General features: G+C 39.0%; 1 protein-coding gene across 1 annotated transcript in view; it reads right to left on the reverse strand.

Annotated features, from left to right (window-relative positions):
- Positions 1-22,689, reverse strand: part of LOC103145526 (GDNF family receptor alpha-2) — a 68,913-nt gene that overhangs the window by 44,752 nt on the left and 1,472 nt on the right. The window contains exons 2-3 of the mRNA XM_007562971.2: positions 22,036-22,383; positions 5,765-5,851 (exon numbers count right to left, since the gene is read on the reverse strand). Coding sequence (XP_007563033.1) covers positions 5,765-5,851; positions 22,036-22,383 — 435 coding nt within the window. The remainder of the gene's footprint in view (positions 1-5,764; positions 5,852-22,035; positions 22,384-22,689) is intronic.

Raw genomic sequence — 22,689 nt, forward strand, 5'->3', positions numbered from 1 at the left:
ATGTTGAATATTCATATAGTTACCAGCTTAATGAAAACGAAAACATAACATTGATACTTTCAGACTTGTTCTCTGTAGAAATGCAATGCAAATATTGCAGGAAAAAACTTCCGGAAAAAAAAGCTGCATTTGTTATTCTATCTACATTTAAAGACATTTAGTTAGTTTTTAGATAATTTCCCTGCCAGCATGCCTAGGTGGGCCCCATGTGGGGAAAAGGAGGGCAGGCCATATGGGGCCCATATGGGTTTGTCCGCAGGTTCCACGATGGCCCCACATGGGTTTGCCCATGTAGGGCCACAGCCCACATTGGCCCTACATGGGTCCTATATGGTGGTGGCCCACATGGGTTTGTCCATTTAGGGCCCATGTAGGGCCCATGTGGCCTATGGCCCTATATGGGAAATCCCATGTGGGGCCATTGTGGAATCCGCGGACAAACCCATATGGGACCCATACATCAGCCCTCCTTTCCCCCTCATGGGGCCCAGCGAAACTTATCACGTGACATTGTGGAAAAGACCTGAGCCACAGGTTGCAGACCCCTCACCAAAAGGTGTCTGTTGCCATTTAATTCAAGAACCATATAAGTTGATTCATATAAGCTGATTTATCATGAACTGTGACCAGTTTCTTTCTTGTAAGCACATGCAGCTTCAATATGCCTCTGCAGTGCAAACCGTTGAATCAATAATCAGGCACAGAGATGTCTGTAAAGAGGTGTAACAAGATCTTGTGATATCAAAATGTCACCAAATGAAGTAAAGTCTGTCTCATGAAATACTATGAAATTCAGACATGAAGGTGAATGCTTTAGACTTGATATTCTGCATTTTGTTCTTTCTCTTGTTTTGAGGTATGCAAGAAGTAGTTCTTGAGTGACTATCGAAAATACAGAGACAGACAAAATATTAAACTTTGGTGAATGTTAAAACCTAACAAATCTAGTGTGGGCTGGAATATCTAAGATCATAATGTTGATAATAGTCCAATAATGTGCAACTGGCATTAGAGCTCTCTGTTATTGCAGAAAGCCCAAGCTTGTTTATCATTTCGCCCCTAGTCAGTATACGTCTTCATACTACCTCACTTTTACTGAAGAAAGATCAGCAGCTTAATTCCAAATGTGAAAAGATAAAAATTATTCCAACTAGATACATCATTTTTTCTGAGTTTGTTATTTTTAAGGAAAGATAAAGCAACTCTTTTGTTTTTTTCTTGTTTCTGCCCTTGTTGAAAGGATCCTAACTGTGTTGTGGTTTTTACAAACAAAAGGTCTTGAACCAAGTTACAGATTCAAGCTGTTCTTTTTGCTTTCCTTTATTTTTTCACTGTTTCACACAGATGATCACCCATCCTTCCTCTTTGTTACTCCACCAAGTGTGATTAAAGAAAAATGGGCACAATTGAAGGAGTGTGGGGTATCAAGACCCTACATCAGAAACCGCCTCTGCTTTCTGTTGCTCTGTTTACTGTGTTTTATATCTGTTAGGATTACTTAACAACATGGTTCATTAGAACACATTAAATTGCCATTACAATGTTTTTGTGCAAGCAAAGGTATTTTAATTGAGACAATTGGTATAGTTGCAAATGAGCTCCTAACACAAAGATATCAGTTTTAAAATGCAGGAAGCCATAGCTCGTTTCCCTCCTCCTTCATCAGAGAAACAATTTCATTGTTCACCACCTTGCATGAAAAAAAAAACAAAAAAAAACAACAACAAAAAAAACACCAGGTGTAGGGCTAAGAAAAACAAAGTAAACAATTACATTTTATTCAGCCTAGATCTGCATGTGATTGTCAAAGATTGAGGGGGACACTTGGCTCTGACAGCCTTTTGTAGCTTCTTCACATGTGTTTATGGTTCATTCGAAAGTAATACTACTACTAGTACTACTGGTACCTCTAATAATAACACTAATGATAATAAAGTATCAATCAGGGCTGCAGCCAAGCAAATTAAATAGCTTACTGGAAAGATCAGTTTAAAAGCAAAACACACTGTGAGTCGACTGACAAAAAGTCCCAAGCCAGAATTTTTTTTTCACTCTTTTGCAGCATTTTGGGATTGGCTCCGGGTCTGAAGTGTGGTTTATTGTGTTAGTGCCCAGAAGCACAGAAACAAAACAGGGGCAAAGTTGTCTTTGTTGTTATTAATATTAATAACTCCAAGTTCAGTTTGTGTATCCTGACAAGGTGGTAAACATTGGGAGTTTTGCCAAAATACAACATTTTAGAAAAGTCTGCTAAAAACAACAACTACGGGCTTCTAGGTAGAGGACATCCAGGTCACCTAATGTCCAGAGGAGTCATAAGGGCACAAAGTAAAGGTCAATAAGAACTGTAGACAGGGCTTACACAAAGTTCAGAGTTTAAGCTTGATTTGTTGGCTTTAGTAAACATTCGGCCAAACCAACCACTTTAAGCAGATTCTTAAGTGAATTTTTAAAGCTTTTTTTTTTTTACCCCCAAGTCAGACAAACTTTTTCTCTGAACATTATAGCTCTGATGGAGAAATCGTTCATGCAGCAAGTAGTTCGGTCTTCTATATTTGAGCCAGAATATGGTGCCTGATGGACGGTAAAAGTAACAAGCAGTGCTGAGGATAATGATTATTTCCAGAACTCAAATCTACTTATATTCCCTTTTGAAGTTTCTGTGACACACCAGCACAGCCACCAGACACCTGACATACAAATCCACTGCTATTTACATTAAACACTAAGCACACAAACAGAGTGGAGGACTTTGTTTTGTGACTTGTGTGGAGCTGAAGTGGGTGCCGGTGCCTAACACTCGCCTTGGTATCAATGCTGTAATTACTATCATGTCTCGGATCGAACATGCAGTCATGTTTGGGCTGAGCGGACCCATCATAAGTCTATCTGCTTGTCGATCATTTTTAGCAGAGGTAGGGGCTGATGTGGCAGACTCACAGGCCCCGAATGGATAAATAGTTGATACTCAGAAGTGAAATCCATCAAGCCAGTGGCAGTTTCTGATGAAGAACTCCCACTCTATTGTCATCTCATTTCGGGAATAATTAGAAAAAGGCTCACATTTTGTACTAAGACCATCCAGAATGTAAAGATGAGCTGAGCTGAGCATTCACCAGCTGAAACACTGCTGATGGAGGAGTACGAGCCACACAGAATTTTATCTATGTGTTAATACCAGAAAGTTTTGAATCATTGAAAAAACTGAATGTAAACACTGTCCTCATTCAATATGACAGACCCCACAAGGATCACTATGTTCCTTCCTTTTAAATAGAGACTACTTAAAACCCGCGACTGCATTTCGAGGAAAACAAAACCAAGTGGCTTTGGCTGCCTTGTAGTATTAAAAGGAGAAACAATGTGTTGTTATGTTTCATTTGTTTCCAAATTAGAGAGAGTGCACATTACAATATATTATATAATTTCTTTTCTTTTCTGCTCAACCTTCCAAACCCTATTTTCATTTTCAGACAAAATCAGAGCAGAGATTACTTTTCAATTTTCTCCTGCTCTCTGAAAGCTCACGTTGCACCGGCCTCATCAACCAATCAGATATCACGTATTCCCCCTGCTATCCATACTGTAACGTCCGCAAACATGAATATGAATGTTTCCCAGTGCCATGGCAAATGTAGTGAGAACTGCATAAAATGAGTGTGTAATTACTTATTTTGTTTGCCCGTGGTTTACTCTCAGTGCCACAATCAATTATGCTGCCCACAGAAATGGTAAATAATGAGCAAAGCTTGAGGCTAAAAAGATTTTTGGAGAGCGAATTCAATACTTCACCTCCGAGAGAACGGGAGAAACAGCTGAAGTAAAATGGATACAGTAATGAGTCCCCTGTTGTATCTTGTTATGTCTAGATACATCCTACTGCATTACTTCTTCTCACCCTGGCACACATATTTTTGCTTCTACATTACGAACTTTATCATAACAAACTGCACTTAGAACACATTTGACTTTATTTTTGAGTGCTTGTTAGCTGAAAATCTCAATAAGGATGTAACACACTTTTTTTAAAATGTTGGGCTACATCATCTTCTTTCAAAACTAATGACGCTAACATGATCTGCTTTATTTGTTCACATTTTTATAGTCAATTTTTCAAAATATGCTTTTTTTTCTCTCCCAAAGAGATTGTGGTTCTTTATGAGATATCAGAAAATATGCAATAAGTAGTGCTACATTTGACAAAAAAAAAAAAAAAAAGAAAGAAAAAAAGAAATACACTGCAGTTGGCGTTTGTGGATTTGGAAAACGAAATAGAGCACCCAGTGGAAATTTCTGTGAGAACATGACAAAGGCAAATAATCTTGCACAGTTGAACTCAAGATTTAGATATTTCATTGTCCAGTCACATCCATTATATGGCCCTGTGGTGCACTACCTATTGTAGCTGTGGTTTAAAAATGTGGGTAGCTGTATTGATTTGTTACACCCTGGCAATGGTAACCAACAGATTAAATAGCTGGCTATAACTCTGAGCTGTTTAATTAGTAAAGCAAAGAAGAAATCACAGTAGAAGCAAAATCAATGGTTAGGAAAAATGCAGTGTGGTGAACACAAAACTGACTGTGCGGTATAAATATCCAACAACCAGAGTGTATGAAAGGACAGATGAAGCAATAAGCCCCTTGCAAAGCAAAGAGTAGCTGATTTTGACGACAGTGCAAAGCTCTCTTGAACTTTCGAACGCTTTGTCAGGTTGCAACTTCAATGCATCTTATTGGGATGACAGGCCAACTCAAAGTATGGATAGAAAGTAGAAGGACACATTGTTTTCCACATTTTTTTTGTAATTAGTAATCTGAAAGCCAACTTGAATTAAAACTATATACAGCCCACTTTTCCTTCTAACATGATTGTGCCACCATCATGTTTAACTGTGGAGATGGGTGTTTAGAATGACCTGCACTTGTTGTTTTCCTCCACACATTGCATTTTGCATCTGGGCCAAAAAATGTACTTACTATCTGATGTGATCTTGGCACCTTATTTCCAATGCTTGCTCTGTACTGTGTGTGTCTTGTGGCAAACTGTAAGCGGGAATTTGTATTGCTTTCCTATGAGGTCGGCTTTCTTCTTGCTTTTTTCCATATAGAGTTGTTTTGTCAACAGATACTTATCACCCGAGTTGTAGTTCTCTGAGAACTCTCCACAGTCACCACGGCCCCATTTAGTTGCTTCTCTGATTGTCTCAGTTTCTCATAAATGAAATTTATAAAATAAATTTCTTCAAAGTTCTGCAGTTGTTTCATTTTCCAGTGACACATGAACAGTGCTCAATTAAATGATCAATGCTTGAGAAATGACTTTTAACTTGTCAAGACATTTATCCCTGACCTTGGTCTTCATGGTCTTCTGTTTGTTCACTAATGTATCCTAACAAACATCTGAAGCATTTGCAAAACATCTGAATGATTATCAAGATTAAGTGACACACAGTGGCACATTATCTTACTTATCAATATTGAATTCAAGGGGGCTTCACTAAATGAATGCAACAATTTTCCCATTTATATTAGTAAAAAAATATTGAGAACAATATTTAAGCTGAAAACCACACACCATTTCAGAAAATATAATCAAAACTGTGAAAAGCGGAAAATCGCTTTTAAATTAACTAGATAGCAGGTTTGGAAGAAAGTCTCTACATTTTGTTCCTTGTAATAAGCTCTTTTACACCCTCTTTTGAAAGTGCAGAAGGGCAAGATGAGCTCAGTGCTGATCTCAGTTTAGATCAAAGGAGGGATACCTGAAGAGATGGAAGCCAAGCCAAACACGTCGGGTTGCCGGTTGGGGGCTACAGGTTCATACGGAGATGAGTCTTCCATATCTCCACCTGAAACAACAAAGGAATAATATTTATTACCGCTGAAGAAACCCAAATCACTCTAACACCGATAGAAAGCAACGTGGCTCACGGAAACTAAAGACGGAAAACAGATGAGCCAAACAAATCTAAGCACTGGATTTGAAGAAGACATTAGGTGCTAAAAAGCTGTTCTACTGAGTTCAGTCAAGGTCTTACATCCTGATCAAATGATTTCCTTTTGGTGAATCAGCCTGTTCCTGTTGTGGTCTGAATCTCCGAATCAAGAAAACGATTGGCAAACTAAAGCACAAGCAATGGATCTTCCCTGCTAACAATGTGTTGTAGGAGCAGTTTGTAAAAAAAAAAAAAATCAAATTAGCACTCAACTGACTGTGTGTCTCCCATGCGTCCGCTCCTCCGTGGGCTCTAATCCCACATTTAAAATTCATAGCCATTCTGTGTGATTGAGACAAACCCTCCAGTGTGTAATAGCTTTGCATTCTGATCCTAACAGGAACACAGTGCAGGTGTTGTGAGGGTGGCTCTGAGGCCCCCTGCTAGAGATGAGGAAATTTGAAATCTCCTGGTAGGAGGCTACACTTCCCGAGCAACAAATCAGTAGATGTAATCAGAGCATAAGGTGCAATTTATCAAAATAATGCCCAGAAATGTTCATAGTGAAGATAAAAGCAGTCTTTGCTTGGATTTTCCTGTTGAAGATATGCTCTTTCTTTTCTTATTGCATGATGTGTAATGTGCTTTTTTTTCCCTGCACTGATGCCACATGGGGGTCATTCCTGTTAACGACTGGAAAGGGAGTGAAATATTATCACAAGAAACATGAAAGAAAAAAAAAACTTCAGTAAATGTTTATCTCTTAAAAAACAGAATCAAGGCAGCTCTTTATGTAAAGCTTTACAGCTTTAGAAATAAAGCAGGAGACATGAGTCAAAAACAGGACAGGATAGGAGCATCAGAAAAACTGACTCTCTGCACTGGCTCAACTCCAAACGCAGCTATGAGCCCAAAGGTTCTGTCTCCTGGCTTAGCGGCCGCAGGAAAACATGAACCGCCAGCAACGTGATGCCAGCAGGAATCTGGATGCCGGCCAAAAGGTCAGGATGGAGGCACCACGAAAAGTCCGGCTTCATGTGAGCAGTGAGCAGACAGCGGGCCACAAAAAAGACACTGGAGAAAAGTAAAACAGAAAAGTTCCCTTTGATTGAGTTTGAGGTTTGACAAGGAGAGTATTAATAAGAGAAACATTAAATAGAGCCACTGTAGCACTGGAGGAGCTGCAGAGATCCACAGCTTCAGATGCAGAATCTGTTGACAGAGTGAATGCTGTGAATTTGGCCTTCGTGGAAAACTGTCAAGAAGAAAGTCATCGTTGAAAGACAAGCCAGTTTGTGGTTTTGCCACAAAGGGACACTGCAAATACTGAAGGATGTGTTCAAGTCAGATAAAGCTTGAAATTTAAATATCTTTATGGTTATCAGTGGCAATAGTAGCATCATCCTCAGGCCGGAGGGGGATGGGATGATGGGTGGATGTAAATACAAGGCAACCCTGGAAGAAAACTTCACAGAGGCTACAAAATACTGGAGGCTGGGGGCGATGTTGACTTTGCAGCAGGACCCTGATATCACAATGGATCAAAGCATGTTCCAGTGCTGGGATGGCACAGTCCAAGATACCAGTAAAAACATCCGTAATTTTGCGATAATTTTTTTAGATGCCTGTCCGTTTATGCTGTGAATTTTGCAAGTTAAGTCAAAATACTGGAACATGTAAACCAGGCAGTGCTTTGAATTCATTCAGACAATAATTCATTCTTTGATAAAGAGTTTTAATAAGTTATGTGAGGGTAAGTCTGCACGCTCTACTGGAACAATATCATCACAAGGTCAACATTTCTTCAATCTTTTAATCAAAATAAGTGGTTTTATTTTTCTCTAATAACACAGCAGCATACATAAAACTGTTATGATGTATAAATGTCTGTTTTGGAAGATAATCTTGTGATCGACCGTGAGACGGAAAGCTCTTTTATTTCCAGAAAAATTCACAATTAAATCTAAAATTGGAACTCTTTGTTTTGTTTTTTACCAAATATAAACTAGTCTGCTTGTTTGCAAACAGTTCTGTTTAATTCTGGTTTTGAATAATTTTCCTTCTGCAGCACATTGATAAATCAATCAGCAATATGTTGGTGTTACAGTCATTTTATTTTAGATCCAGGTTGAAATTTGCGTCTTAAAAGTTTTTGGAGGCAATAACACACATCAGTGCCTTACTGATGGTTAAACATTTCACCAATAATAACACTTTCAATCTAAAAATAAGAGATTTAGTTCACCTCTTTGAAGCATATGGATGTGCGTTAGAGTCAAGGCAAGTTGTTGATTCCCCATGTTCTCTCAAACAGTGGTGATACTTTGATGGGCATGGACCTAATCAGGTAGCCTGGGGTGTGTAAACATTAGCCAGTTGTTACAAAGAACCCAAAGTGTAACAAGAAAATACCTCCCTCATCATTGCACCATAAGAATCATCATAGAACCATGGATCTTTATGTCCATGTGGTTGACACCTAATTCCAAAGTTAGGAAATACATTTCCAAACTGTTATCGTCCAATTTTGGTGGCACTGTGAGATATGTGGGCAGGTCTGTCCACAAACTGTCATCTAAAGGATATTTTCTTCTTTTTTTGTTTTATCTCAGTTTTTCAGAAACTGCTAATCTGCTGTAAATGCAATAAGACCACAACCAAGCCACGTTTAAAGTCACTTATATTTGTTTTCTGCTCAGATGCCCAGTTTGTAATTTAGCAATTATTCTACACAACATCTTGAAGGGTTGCGTTTTTGCAAATTTGTTGATTAATTTGCTGTTTTCTTTTACCAAGCAATTGAACAGGCATACCTAAAACTGTCGCTGGCTGTTGCATACTGGATGTGATTTTAATTTTTTTCAATGAAATTACTGAAATAAATGATAATGTTTCAGTTTACTTGACGTGCACTTATTTTAGATTTTTCAACCTAAACTTTTCTTTCATTCATTCTCTGTTTCTTTATTTTCCCTCATTTCTTTCTTTATCCTTCCTTTCTTTATTTTTTTTTTCCTTTCTTTCTTTTTGCCATTGTTTCTCTCTTTCTGTCAGTAAACATGTTGACGCCTGCAGAATAATTCATTTGAAAGCTCTGTATGCTTCCATGCCTTTGCTTTTCCGTTGCGTCCCATACAAATCGACATGCTGGTCTTCGTATTTCTATCACAAGAGCGGCTGCAGGACTTTGGTCGCTCAGTATGTCTAATTGCACCAATTGCTTTGAAACCTTTCAGCTCAAGACTACCACTTATTCAGCAAATAACCCCCTCAAACTTTGTTCCATGACCGTTTTCTGCAGGGCCCATCAAGGCTGCCTACTTCAGAAAACAAGCAAATGATTCAGAGAAAAATAAATAAATAAAATGTTTTTTTTGTTTTTTTTCTGAGTACCATTTTCTCTTTGCAGAGCAACATGGAAGGAAGGATTCCTATATTTTTCCAAAAAGCCTGCTGTCTTGCTGTGATGGTACTTACCGTTTTGCACCAGGCAGTTTCCCACTCTGTGGCAATGCCAGCTAAAATTTGAGTGGTGAGAGTCATAAAATGCAATATGTTGAACTTTAGAGTGTGCAATTTGATGTAACAGAAATACAATGTGAACCTTTAAGAGAAGCTGTGGTTAAGGATTTGTTTTAAAGGTTTACACGCAACTGTGCCATAGGTCGCGCTGAATCACCAGAAATACAAAACCCACTTTCAATCGCTCATGCCCGGAGGACATGAAAAACGACACCACAGGGAGGCTTGTTGTTTGACAGTCACCCTGGACCCAATTATGGATTCATCACGTCATGGAAAATTCTTTCCAGCTGTTCAGTGATAAGATGTTTTAAGCTGCAGGGCAACAACTTATCGTTGTAATTAAGCCTCCATTTGACTTCGTCGGCTTCGGCAGCACTCGGAGTGTACCGCCTAACGGCAAAAGAGTGATGCTTTGCAAGTGTAAATGTATGCACGGTTTTTGAAAATTGTTACGCTTCCTTCGCGTTATCGGGAAGGATAAACTTTTGAGCTGTGGAAAATCCACTCATACGTTTTTGTGACATTGTTGGTAGATTGTTTCTGAATGAAAGCCAAATTACTTTCGCAGACTGTCATCCAATCTTATTTTTAAATGTGACCTCCTGATTGTCCTTGAGTTTCACATTGATTCTATCCTTTTTACTTTCTTCCGCCCAGCAGTTTGAAGAAGAAAAAAAACAAAAAAAAAAACTCTTGAAACTGCTCATGCATATTACATTATAGGCCCTGTTCACATGATAAAAATACATTGTACAGCCATAAGCTTCCATACATATGAGAATGTAAAATGTATATTTATTTTACATTTCAGATGCCCAAGAAGATGCATTTGAGAAAAGAGCAAAGAATTGAAATTATACTGATGTCTGGATCTGGATCGCATGGTTGCACGAAACTTTAACAGAAAACATGGAATGAGCATCACACACAACACTGTGGCAAAACTTATTTGCAAGTTTCAGAAAACTTAATATGTCGCAAATCAACCATGAAGTGGTCCAAGACGTGCAGCGATTACACAAAAATAAAAACGGTTGTCCAATATAAAATGTTTATTTTTTTCTATGTATGGAAACTTATGGCCCACCGTGTATATACACCTCTTCTATTATGTTAGCAGTGGAAACTTTGGATCAGACCAAGCTTAGCTCTAGATCCTCTGCAAGTTCTGTGGGTTGATGCAAAGACTCCACAGTTGACAAAATCATGTGATCAAGCTGGAGCTCTGTGGAGCCGCTTACTTTTTAGACCATATCTAAAAACAGATTTAATTCAAATGTGACTGAAAGGAAAATGTAAAATTTTGATTTGCAGCAGAACAGACAAGTTGCTGTTTAGTCTCAGTTTTCACATCACACAAATGGAAAGATCCTGACCAAAGAGAACCTCTAACAGAGTTGGCTTCACATCGCTTCTTTCCTCTCTTAATTTAAAAATGTGTCCACACTATGATAATGCAGAAAAACACAGTTGGAAGCAGTGTGTCCAGTTGATTAATGTGAGTTGATCTTTAACACTTATTAGACCCATCATACAGGGAATTTTTCTGGGATTATATTCATGCTTGAGCAATATCTTTCGAATACATTTTCCCATCTTCAACACAAGGAAAATAAATATTATCTTAGTTATGTATCAATACTGATAAAATGTCTAAAAGTCTGCCAGACTTTTTTTTGTTTATACAATTTGCACTGATGAGTCCTTACGTATGCGCAGTCACAGGTAAGGTGTTTGAATTTAAATTTTTTCTTTGCTAACTTACTTTCAACAGAAATGTTTTTCACTCAGTCCATGTGGTTCACAATGTTAAGCTTTGCTAATACTGATCTATTGCAGCAATAAGGTGGTACAGAAAGGTTAAATATACATACTTGCTGTGCAATTAATTAATCCTGGCGTAAGTCACGCCAGGAAAGGCATGAATTATGTTTTGCATTGTATCCTTGTCTAACTGTAATACTACACTCTCATGCAGACTGGGTAGCTTTTTCATGCCATTTGAAATGTTTTATTGTAATTGCCCTGAATTAGGTTGTTAGATGAAATATTTTTCAAAACTAAATAGTTTTAAAGGTTATTAAATCTGATTCTAATGCAACAACAGTAGATCATATATCACACTACCCTTTTTGTGTAGTCTGATTTCCCTTTCTTGCTCTCGCTGTCTGATTGTAACTCAGCTATCATTATTTTTGATGTAAAATTCAAACATTCACCCACTTGAATCAAGCAGGTGGAATTTGATTATGACATGAGTTTAAAAAAAAAATGAACACAGAGAAAATGCCTTTTTATTCCAGGGTTTTAGAGAAACCCTCTCTGCAATATCCATCCATCCACCATGGCTTCTGTTTATCCAGGGTTGGGTCGCAGAGACAGAAGCCTAAGCAAAGAGGTCCAGATTCCCCTCTCCTTAGTCACTTGAGCTAAATCCTTCAACCTTTCACCCCTCCAGTCTGACACAGCAGGAAAGGCAGAGCAGTTTACTAAACTTTAATCAGCTTCATCAGAAACATGTATGATGACAGCAGGGTGTCGCACCTTGGAGTGTAGACCGACAAATCTATTTAGCAGGTTTAGGCACTTTAATTGAAAGTGAGAAGCATATCTTCTGGCGACATACTCCATCATTGCGTATTGCTGTGACATTAAGTCATTAAGTCTTAGTTAATTTAGACTTAACTTCTATAAGATGAGATGAAACTGAATCATTTGTCTCTAAGCAACGCCGCTGATTTGGTAAGACCTCACCAGGTGGCAGTTTCTGCGCTTTGCTCAGTGACAGGTTTTGATGCACAGCACACCGCTTTGAAACCTTTTTCTAATTGTGTGTTGCGTGACGGCAGAGCAGACCCGGGCCAAGCAAAGCAATGCAGTGCCATCCTGCACCATGTGCCCGAGACAAAATAATCTTTTACTTCAGCACAGTGCTCTCTGATGGTGTCTCAGAACTATCAAATTGAAGAAATTATGCAAGCAATATCTAGCCACATTTCAGAAGCCAGTGTTTGTTGTAGATTTCTTTGGGCAGGTTGTCATATTGTTCCTTATTTAGTCTCGAGTAAACAAAGAAGAGGGTTTTGTTTAGGTTAAGAAGCAGCAGAGCATATTTAAACTTTACCATAGCATTCTGACTGGTTATTTTATTCTCTCCCACGCCAAATGCTTTGCTTAGGAGACTGCTGAAAAAAAGAAAATAAATAAAAAACTGTTCATCTGTGCGGTCTTCAAGCAACCAGCTCTGCCAAACAGGATGTGACTTTGAGATGTAGGTCCTTCTCCTCACTAGTCATGCCGGTGTTGGATGTTAGTTTTACTAACTTTATAAGGCATTGTTCCTTTTCATTTAAAAGGAATTTCAGTTTGAGTTTTTTATACCCATTGTTTGTTTTCAGGACGCTTCTCAAATGTCTGGGCGGACAGAATTAAGTCCTCACAGAACTTGATATGGTCCAATATCTTTTCAGTTTGTTTGTTTATGTCCGAGCACTTAAAAAAACTTCCCTCATATGGTCCAGTTGAGGCATCCCTGCAGTGCCATAATGCTGTCTGTCCTCCTTCCAGATCTTAGCAGTATGGGTCTGTGTGTTTTTTTTCTTTTAAAAAGTATCTGCTTTGTGAGCTAGAGACACACCATACTGTGGTCAGACGACTCCATAGGAGGAAGGGATGAAGCAGAATATATACCCTTCACACTGCCAAAACAAGTCCAGTGTCCTATTTTTCCTTGTATAGCAGTTTACATATTGTATAATATCTCTCTAGAATCATGCTGTGGCATCATGTCAGAGTAAATCTCATTAGACTTGATTGGATGTTCTGAAGACTTTGCTTTGCTTTGCTTGAAGTGCTGCTTTTTTTTTTTTTTTACAGAAATATGGGTTTTTCTTTGGGTTGAATTGCTTAGACAAAAAAAAGTAAAATGTGTCCTGTGAGAAACTGGTAACCAAGTGTATTAATTTAAGAGCTGGTGTCTTAGAGGTTAGTTCGGCCCTAAAAGATCCACCCAACACGGCCGACCTTAGCCCATAGACACTGTGTCTGAGCCCAATCCAACCCAACTATTCACTCTAATTAGAGGCCTGAGCCTGAAGTCAACCTGACATATTGTTTTAAACTGCGACCAGTTTAAAGTACTTCCAGACCTCTGACTTTACACTCTGCTGGAGTCATTAGTGTAACTTCTCCTATTTTAAGTTTTTGCTTAACAAGTTTCAGCTTAATTGTATCACATGTAATCGCAGGGTGAGTCAAGTGCAAACCTTATGGGATGTGTGATTGATAGGAGCGGAGCAGGGCAGGACTAGTGGCATTTAGTTGTGCAGTGTGCAGGGCTTGTTACAGTCTAATTAACCTCTGAACTTTACTTTCTCAACAGGATAAATTTCCCACTCCTCTATTTAAACAATAATACTTAAATTAACACAGTTTTATGTCTGTGCTGTATGTATTGTAGCCTGTTTGTAGCAGACCATCAAGCATATGATTTTGGCCTGATGTGACTGCGGTTTTGTGTTCAGTTGGGTTATAAAGAAAATCTAAACTCTAGTATGATGTGATCGATTTTCCTTGTGTTGGTCAGGATTGTGACAAAGAGATTTTGCATGATCTGCAAAATCACCAGTAAAGATGACATTACTGTAATGAAACCTACTGAAAACCAAAGCATACACTAGTGTTCCAGTGTCCTGTTTTGACGTAAATTTATTTATTCTGCCGTTGCTTTTAAAAGGATTGTAGACGGCTTTAATGTCTGTCTTGGTTCTTAACACAGTGCAGTAAAAGTACATGTGCACATCCTCTCTCGTATGCAAACAACTTGTGGCTAATGTTGCATCTGTGTTGTGATGGCTCAGAATGATTACATCCTTTGTACTGATGCATCTCCACTTTTTTTCTTATGTGTGTTCTTTTTAACAAAGCAAAGATGAGGATGTGTGACACCGCAAATGTATTATTTTCCTTTTTTTCTTTTTTCTTTTCCGAATTGGACACAACCGAACACAGACGAGGCACAAATCCAGGTAACGGCTCAGCTTCTGAAGTGTTATTGACATTTTAAACTCAATTTCAAACCTTACAAATAGAATATTGGATTAGCTCAAAATAGTATTTCAAGTCACAACTCCACTCCTCCATGGCATGATGGGCAAACACAGCAAGAAATGAGTTTTGAAATTTCCAGCCTTTACCTTTGGCTGTATGTAAATACTAGGATTCGCACAGTTGCTTTAACTAAGTTAGGTGCATATTTGGTGTCATGTAAAAATGTCCAGTTGACGTGTAAAGCCACTGGCTGTAGATTTACTCTTACAGGGACAGAGCTGATAGAGAATACAAATTAACAACTATTTCACCAGTAGTTTGTAAATAACTGCTTTATGTTTACTGTAGGAATGATTAGAAATGCGAACACAGGTACATCTCAATAAATAAGAACACCATTGTTCATTTTAATAACTCACTTCAATTACATTACACAAATGTAATATAAAATAATAGATTTCAAAATAGACTTTATTCAACTTTGATGTTTATGGCTTACAGATGAATAGAACCCAATTTCAGTTTGTCAGATTATATAGGATCAGTCAAAAAAAAAAAAAAGTTTTAATACAAAAATGTTATGTTGTGCTCACATTGTGGCCTAAGGATTGTAAAAAACTATTGACTTGACCAATGTCCAGCAGGTTTCCTCCATAAAGTTCAAGTATCAACTATCTCCAAGCACGAAAACAAAAAGTTAAATGAAAGAAAAAAAGTGAGGGACAAAGCCATCAGTTTCAAATTTTCATTCACTGTAACCTATAAAGATCAAAATTAGCAGAAAGATATATTACTGCGTACAATGAATCTGTTTCTTTACTTTAAAATTATTATTGACCTGTGACTTTCTAATTTGTTAATCTATAGATTAACTATTTATTATACAGGACAAATGGATTCTCTCCCATTTGCATTTGAAATTACTCCATACAGAAACTTTTACCCAGTACTGAGAGAGTTCCAGGGAGCAAGAAAGACAGAAAGACCACCAGGCCCAGTAGTTGTCATTCCGCATTCATTCAGCCCCCCCTATGCACTTTTCTGCCAGGAATGAGCTTTAATGCCCAGATCATGACGGTATTCAGCGAGCAGAATAGCCCGTCACTTCTTCTCACCTCTGATAGAGTGCCTGAGAACTCACTCTACTCTAAAAGGCTAATCTAAAACCCCCACTAGTCGGCCCTCATTTCAGCTGCACTGTCACACGCTGCACCAGCTGCGTGTTGAATGGGTGCCTTCCTGAGCTGTTCACCTTACATTATAGGAAATCATTAGACAGATTTACGTGGACAAACGGCACGGGGTTTTGTCATAATATTTTGCCGATCCGTCTCACATTTTGGGGATGAAGAATGAAAGGCGAAGCAGCAGGTATGAAAAGCACATGGAGGGGAACGGTCTGAATGATCCTATTGATCACATCCAGAGGCTATCGGCATGTCCCTCCTCCATATGATGATATATTCACCTGGTGTGTACCAGATGGGATGCAGGGACAGGGGGGAAAAACACGGAGGACATATTCAGCATGCAGGAGCCTGTTCCCCCTGCTGAGCTTGTGTGCCCTAACATGCAGGGCAGGCTGGAAAATGTTCTGCTTATGACAGTGGATGGCTAAGGTAATGACCAGTGACTGCTACCATTGCTCATAGTAATGATGATTTCACCCTGGAATACGACACACTTTTTGCAACCCCATCTCACTTTTTTTTCTGTAATTTTCTCCAAAGATTTCTTAAACTCTTTTCATTCTTATGTTCTTTGCTTTTACTTGCATCTCTCTGTCATTTCTATCCTTTTTTTTATTTAACAACCCCCATCTTTCACTGTCTTGTTGCTTTTCTTCACTGTCTCATTTACAAATTTTCCCTTCCTAATAACGTTCAAAACATTTTATCCATTTTATGTAACTTGGTTCGGCATAGCGGGCCAGCAACATCTTTACTGTGCTGATGTCAACAAAAACAAAAGACTCACTCAAATCAATTCGACTTTATTCTAAGGGATTTATACAAGCACAAAAGGGTTTTTTTCCTTTTTATTTCAACAGTCAAAGTTTGCCCAGTTAATTAAGCTGCTCTAAAAGATTCTGCATGCAAGATATCCAATTCCTGCTTGGAGACCCAGGTTCGTATTTCTGAGCAGCAACTATAAAATAACACATGTTGGAGGTGGGGAGCTTATCGTTTAAACGGCCAATTCCATTGCAAACCTACAAGACCATATTCACGTGAGACCCGGGGCACAATTGAAAATGAAATACAGCCACCAATATAATATCCCTCAAAAAGCCAATATTTCTCACTTATTAATTACTTCTTGGCTTGGAGCTGCTATATAGACCCCACTGCCTCACACCAGCCACTTCACAGCAGAAATCACCCGTTATCCATCAAGAGTGGATGCGGCGCCACGTTGAATTCAGCCGACACTTTGTGTTAGAAAACACAATTAGCAGGTCATCAACAGTAATGATTTAAAGACTGGCAGTAACGGCCTCTTTAGTGAATATTTTAAAGCCAATGGACAGCTGCCTTTGTGGAGACAATAGTGATCAAGAACACTGGAACACTAATCATTCTTTTTACTGACATGCTCAAGCATAATTCATTTCTGGAACCGAATAAGACACAGTTGTCGCAGTTGTTCCATAAGAACACTCTCTGCCGAGCAATCCAGCTGATCTCCTAGGTAATGTTGCCTAAGCGCCAAATTCCCCAGAAGTCCACTTTTAAGTGAGGTGTAAGCAAAGGATCAAAACGAATGCACGTTTGATGACGTGCTAAAAATCACGGGACCATCGAGTGGCCTGGCATGAAAGCTACAGGTGACTCGAGGTGTGTTGGCAGTGCCGTCTAAACGTGGGGCGTTTTTCCCAATCAGCGTATTCAGTTTCCAGGCAGAGGTCTCATATAAACATAGCCTAGGGCTGACCTGCAACAATTATGGTTGCAACAAAATGAATATTGCTGGCAAATGATACTGATGTGTCCTGAAGTGAGATAAGTGCCACACAATCAAAATAAAAATGTAGATCATGTAATGCTGATTTATTGCAGTGTGTTTATTTTATGCAAACGTGATTGATTTAATGAAGTCGCAGAAAGGAATTAGTATTAGCAAATGGCCATTCTCGAATGACACAAATACATATCAAGAATGAAAAACCTGAATCTGGACGTTCCTTGTGTCAAATTTGCTAATGAAAATATCTGAAACTCTGCATGTTGGACCTGAAATATCTTGTTTGCTATTAAAGTATGAATGTCATTTGAAGCTCTAGATCCTTTCCACCAGGGCAACTTCCACTAAATGCGGCTATACTTGACTTTTAAGGCTCTAAGCAGACGACAAATTACTTTTAAATATGTGTGACATTTTCAGTTATCAGACTGAGAGCAGTGAGAATTATATGTCATGCAGTTTATTTAACAAAAAGGTTTAATGGATAAGCTTTGCCCCGTCTCATGTTTTCTTTTGTTGTCAAATTAAATCTAGCAGAGACAAGAACTCTGCTCTTCACACATCATTATTTTCTCTGTATGAGAATGTGCTTAAAAATCAACAGCTGAAGTAAGCTGGATTAAAGCAAATCTGAACAAGTCGTGCTTTTGAATTTCTTAAAGACTTGGAATGATATTTAGAAAATAATTTTTCATTGAGACATGAAAAATGCTTTGCCTCGCTATGACAGTCTCAGTTCCCAGGATTACAAAGGAATGCTTATGGCATTCTCGAAATGAAAAAAATAAAAATAAAAAATCAGTCATATTTCCGCATCTTGTAACTTTCACGATAAATAATTTGTTACAGGATAACAGCTTCTTTCATAGTTTAAGGGGTAAAATTGGTCCATCAAACAAAAGCGCATTTTGTCTAATCTAACATGCACTTCAGTGAGTTGATCTACAACATGTCAGCAGTGAATACTGAGTGAAGACCATACAAAATTAAAACTCCACTATCTCTTGCTAAGCTGAAGTCTATCTCCTGAATATATTTCCAGTTGCTGTCATTATGACAGATGCATGCACAGTCACATTGTTACGCATTATATTTCAGGTGCATTGATTTGTTAACTTCACACTGGACAGTAAAAGTCTTTGCTTTTCTTTTTCAAAAGAAATTAACATTTTAGGTTTTCTGATCATAAAACTTTGGGCAACTAACAACTAGTTCATTTAAAATCTAAGTCTCTGGTTTAAGTTGATCTTGCAGCTGGACTGCTGTCAAGTCAATGTGATTTCATAAGCCACAACTTTGCCATTTCATTAGATTATTAACATTTTTGGTGAATGTCATGTTCTACTTTTCCGATCTGAATTTCTGATTTTTATTAGCTCAAAGCCATAATCATCCAAATGAACAGAAATAACATAACGTTCCTCTTTTTAAATTGAATTACTAAAATAAATTAACTTTATACCAATGTTCTCATTTATTGAGATGCTCCCATAATCAAACCAAATTGGATCTACATTTTCTACAGAAACTGACCGATCAGTGATGCAGTGAAAGTTTATTACAACCTTACAACTGCTTATGTGCTTTTTAGTCAGTAGTTCAAGTAACTGATGTCTCATTTTAAGTGCCAACTTCAAGCATGTTCAAAAGCCTGGTGTGATGAGATATCAAACATTAGGTGTGAGAGCAGGACTAAATATTATTGGTTCATCTGGCTTTCAGCATTTATATTTTTAGTGCTGCATGTTTTATCAGTTCCACTTTGTTCATGAGTCCAAACGTTGACACAAGCCATTACAAAGCACCCACAGGTTGAGACTGGAAGTCTTTTGCACAAATCCTAAAGCAGAAGTAGAAATTACAAAGGCTTTTCTTCTTGTTTTTGCCTGTTAAAGCTTCACTACTTCTACTTTTCCATCTTGCACACTTGTCATCTTCTAATAGGAATAAATACCAAACTCACATTGCAATATCTGCATATATCTTGAATCCATATTAAATCTGAGCATGTCTTTTTCCACAGAAGTGGTGGAAATATCATTTTACAATGGTCTGCAGATATTCATTCTTTGCTGTTGGCTTTAGATAGATGTTGTACACTAACCCAAGTCTGCTTGTTTGCACAATGGATTGTGATTAGAGTAAGCTGCACTGTAACAGCTTTTCATATGCGTTTAAGAGGGTTTTATCTCTGAGGACTGACACGACCAAAATGGGCCAGTGCAGAGGAGTTTTCCGCAGAAAAGAGCGTGCGGCACATAAAGATGCTTGACAGCCCGGACGACTTGCACAACACAGTCATGCACAAGCGCCCCGACTACCGCCGTACATGTTAGAGGAACGAAGGAGAGTGTTTGGAGAAATGACTTGCTGATCATTACTCAGAGTAAAAAAAACGAGGCGAAAGATATGAAAGACATAAAGCCTGGGGAGCATCCATGTCACTGTCTTTGCTTTGCGCTTACGTCAAGGAAGCCGCTGCTGTCTTCTGTCTATCGAAGTGTAACTGGTGCTATGAGCAATCAGCGTGGTGAATCATTTCACGGATCACCAAACATGAGTCCAGAACACTCAGGGGCTCTGCGACATTTCCACCATTACCCCTTATGTCAAAACAGCTGAGTGCATTATGTCATCCAAATTGACAGTGTCACTTGATACCATTCACAGACACTCAGGCCACACACATACAAGCATCACAAAAATGCTAGTCTTGAGTCAGGGTTACCAGTCTTTTAGGCTGTACTCATCAACCTCTCTAACAGAGCTAGTTTTGTCAGATATCCTTGCGGGAACGTCTGCATATATTAAGTTTCTGTGTCTAAATATACTCTTTTACTGGACACTTTATTAGATACACCGGTTTTATTCCATCTTAATACAAATATCTTAATCACATAATCACTTGGCAGAAACTAAATGCATTCAGGCATTAAGGATGCCCAAAGCATCTTCTCCTGTGGTGAAGATGCTCTGGGCATGGCATGGTTCTTGGTGCCAGACAGGCTGGGCTTTCAGAAATTCTTGCTCAATGGCAGAGGGGGCTCCAGAAAGGAGAAAATATCAAATGGCCAGCTGTTATCTGGATAAAAATGTCTCAGAGGTCAGAGGAGACTGAGTAGACTGATTTAAGATGACAGAAAAGCAACAGAGAACAAGCAGCTACTCTTTAAAACCAAGGTGTGCAAAACAACATCTCTGAATGCACTACAGGTCAAAGCATGAGACAGATGGGCTACAGCAGCAGAAGACCACACTAAGGTGCAACTCTTGTCAGATAGGCGTAGGGCACGAAGTCCCACTGACTTAGCAAAATTGGACAAACAGATCAAAAGATCTTGCCTCGTTTGATGAGTCTCAGTTTCAGCTGCAACACTGGGATTGTAGATCACAATTTGGCATGAAAAACATGGACATGTGGACCCGTCCTTCCTTGTATCAAAGGTTCAAGCTGTAGGTCAAATAGTGTGGGGAATACTTTTTGGCACACTTTGGATTGTTTTAGTAGTAATTGAGCATCAACACACACCACAAGTAAACGCCACAGCCTGAGTAATGGTGCTGACAGTCTCCATCTCTGTACGACAGCCGTCCTCTGATGGCTCCCTCACAAAGCTCAAGCCATCTCAAACCTCCACAGTTATCAAACCTCAATGGAGTAGCATGCCTTTGGGATGCAGGGGAAGAGGAGATTCTCATCAAGGATGTGCAGTTGACAAATCTCCAAAAACTGTATGAAATAAGGAAGTTATGTGGGCAAAAGGGCATTAATCCTGGTGTTAGCAAGGTGTGCCTAAAAAGGTGACGGCATACGTACAGTGACAGAGGTTCAAGCTGCCATCTGCTCTTAAATGAGAAGCAGGATAAAAAACAGTAGGTTACAATGTTTCCAGAGTGCAATCCTCTGTACTGGTTAAGTGGACACATAGGGACGCCTGTGCTCTACAACCGTAACCCAATTACAAGGTAAAATGGAACACTTTAGGTAAAAACCAATAACAGGTCCACCTAATGTAATCCCATTACACCTCCATTATATTTGAACCAGAGGAAAGTTGCAAAACATGTGGTTTTCATTTGGGGGTGTGGGGGGGGGTTCAGAGTAGCACAATAAGAGGACGTGAGAGAGTACATTATGCTTTACTTTCCTCAGAACACACAATGATGCTGGAGAACTCTGGGATGCTATAAAGCAAAAATGTGCATATTATTAATGACAGTGTATTATACGTGTATGCTCCCAGATAATTTACTGCACCAGCAAACACGTGTGTTGTCGTGGGCATGTTATTTAGTATTTCACCATCAGGCTCGTGAAGAGCCCTTCAGAGCATCCTTAGTTATAAGATGACTGATGAGGTTCGCTGAATTCACAGCCAGTCACAGAGGGGGCATAGAAGGAGGCGAGCTGAGAGACACTAAAGACCGAAACTGTTTGAAACAAGCCGATGGAGGTTAAAGCTTTACAGAAACAACAGCTAGTTTTATCATGATGCCAAAATGAGCATATGGCTATTTTTCTAAAGTGACTAATCCTATCTGCTCTATCTGCTCCCTACCTTCATTGAGGCCCATATGAATGGTCCAGTAGTTCTGTAGGCACTGCAGCTCATTCTTCATGGCCCTCTTGCAGCGGCAGTCATACAGAGAGCTATTGTGCAGAACTTCCAGGGCAGCCTTGCAGTCCCGGTTGTTATCCAGCATGGCATCCTTCTCCTTGCCCACGAGGCACTGGCGCATCACTCTGTACCGAGGGCTGCAGCGAGAATCCTGGCTGCACATTTCACTGGCCTGGATGCAGTCTACCCACTGTGACTGAGCCTCACGTGTAGACCTGGTGCCTGGAGATCCTTGGGATTCATTGGCCACCATGGGCACTAAAACAGCCGAAGAGCCTTCTAAAGAACCTAGACATGGAGGAGAAGGTTTATTTGAAGCAGAAAGGTGAACAATATGGGAGTTATTCTGATTGTGGCTGATGATCAGTCACAATCAGGCCACTGTCATATATATATATATATATATACATATATCAGCACTTTTGAACCCTTAGCAGAGAAAAATGTATTCGATATACCTTAGTGCTGGTAGGCACTTCCATGCCCACCTCATGTAAACATTAGGAAAATTTAAACTTCTCCAAGGCTTTTAAATCTCACAACGTAACTCAGAAACGTTTTTTTTTAATCTATTCATGTCATACCTGAAATTAA

This window comes from Poecilia formosa, unplaced genomic scaffold (assembly GCF_000485575.1).
Source record: "Poecilia formosa unplaced genomic scaffold, Poecilia_formosa-5.1.2 Scaffold5, whole genome shotgun sequence".
In the NCBI taxonomy this organism is placed as follows: domain Eukaryota; kingdom Metazoa; phylum Chordata; class Actinopteri; order Cyprinodontiformes; family Poeciliidae; genus Poecilia; species Poecilia formosa.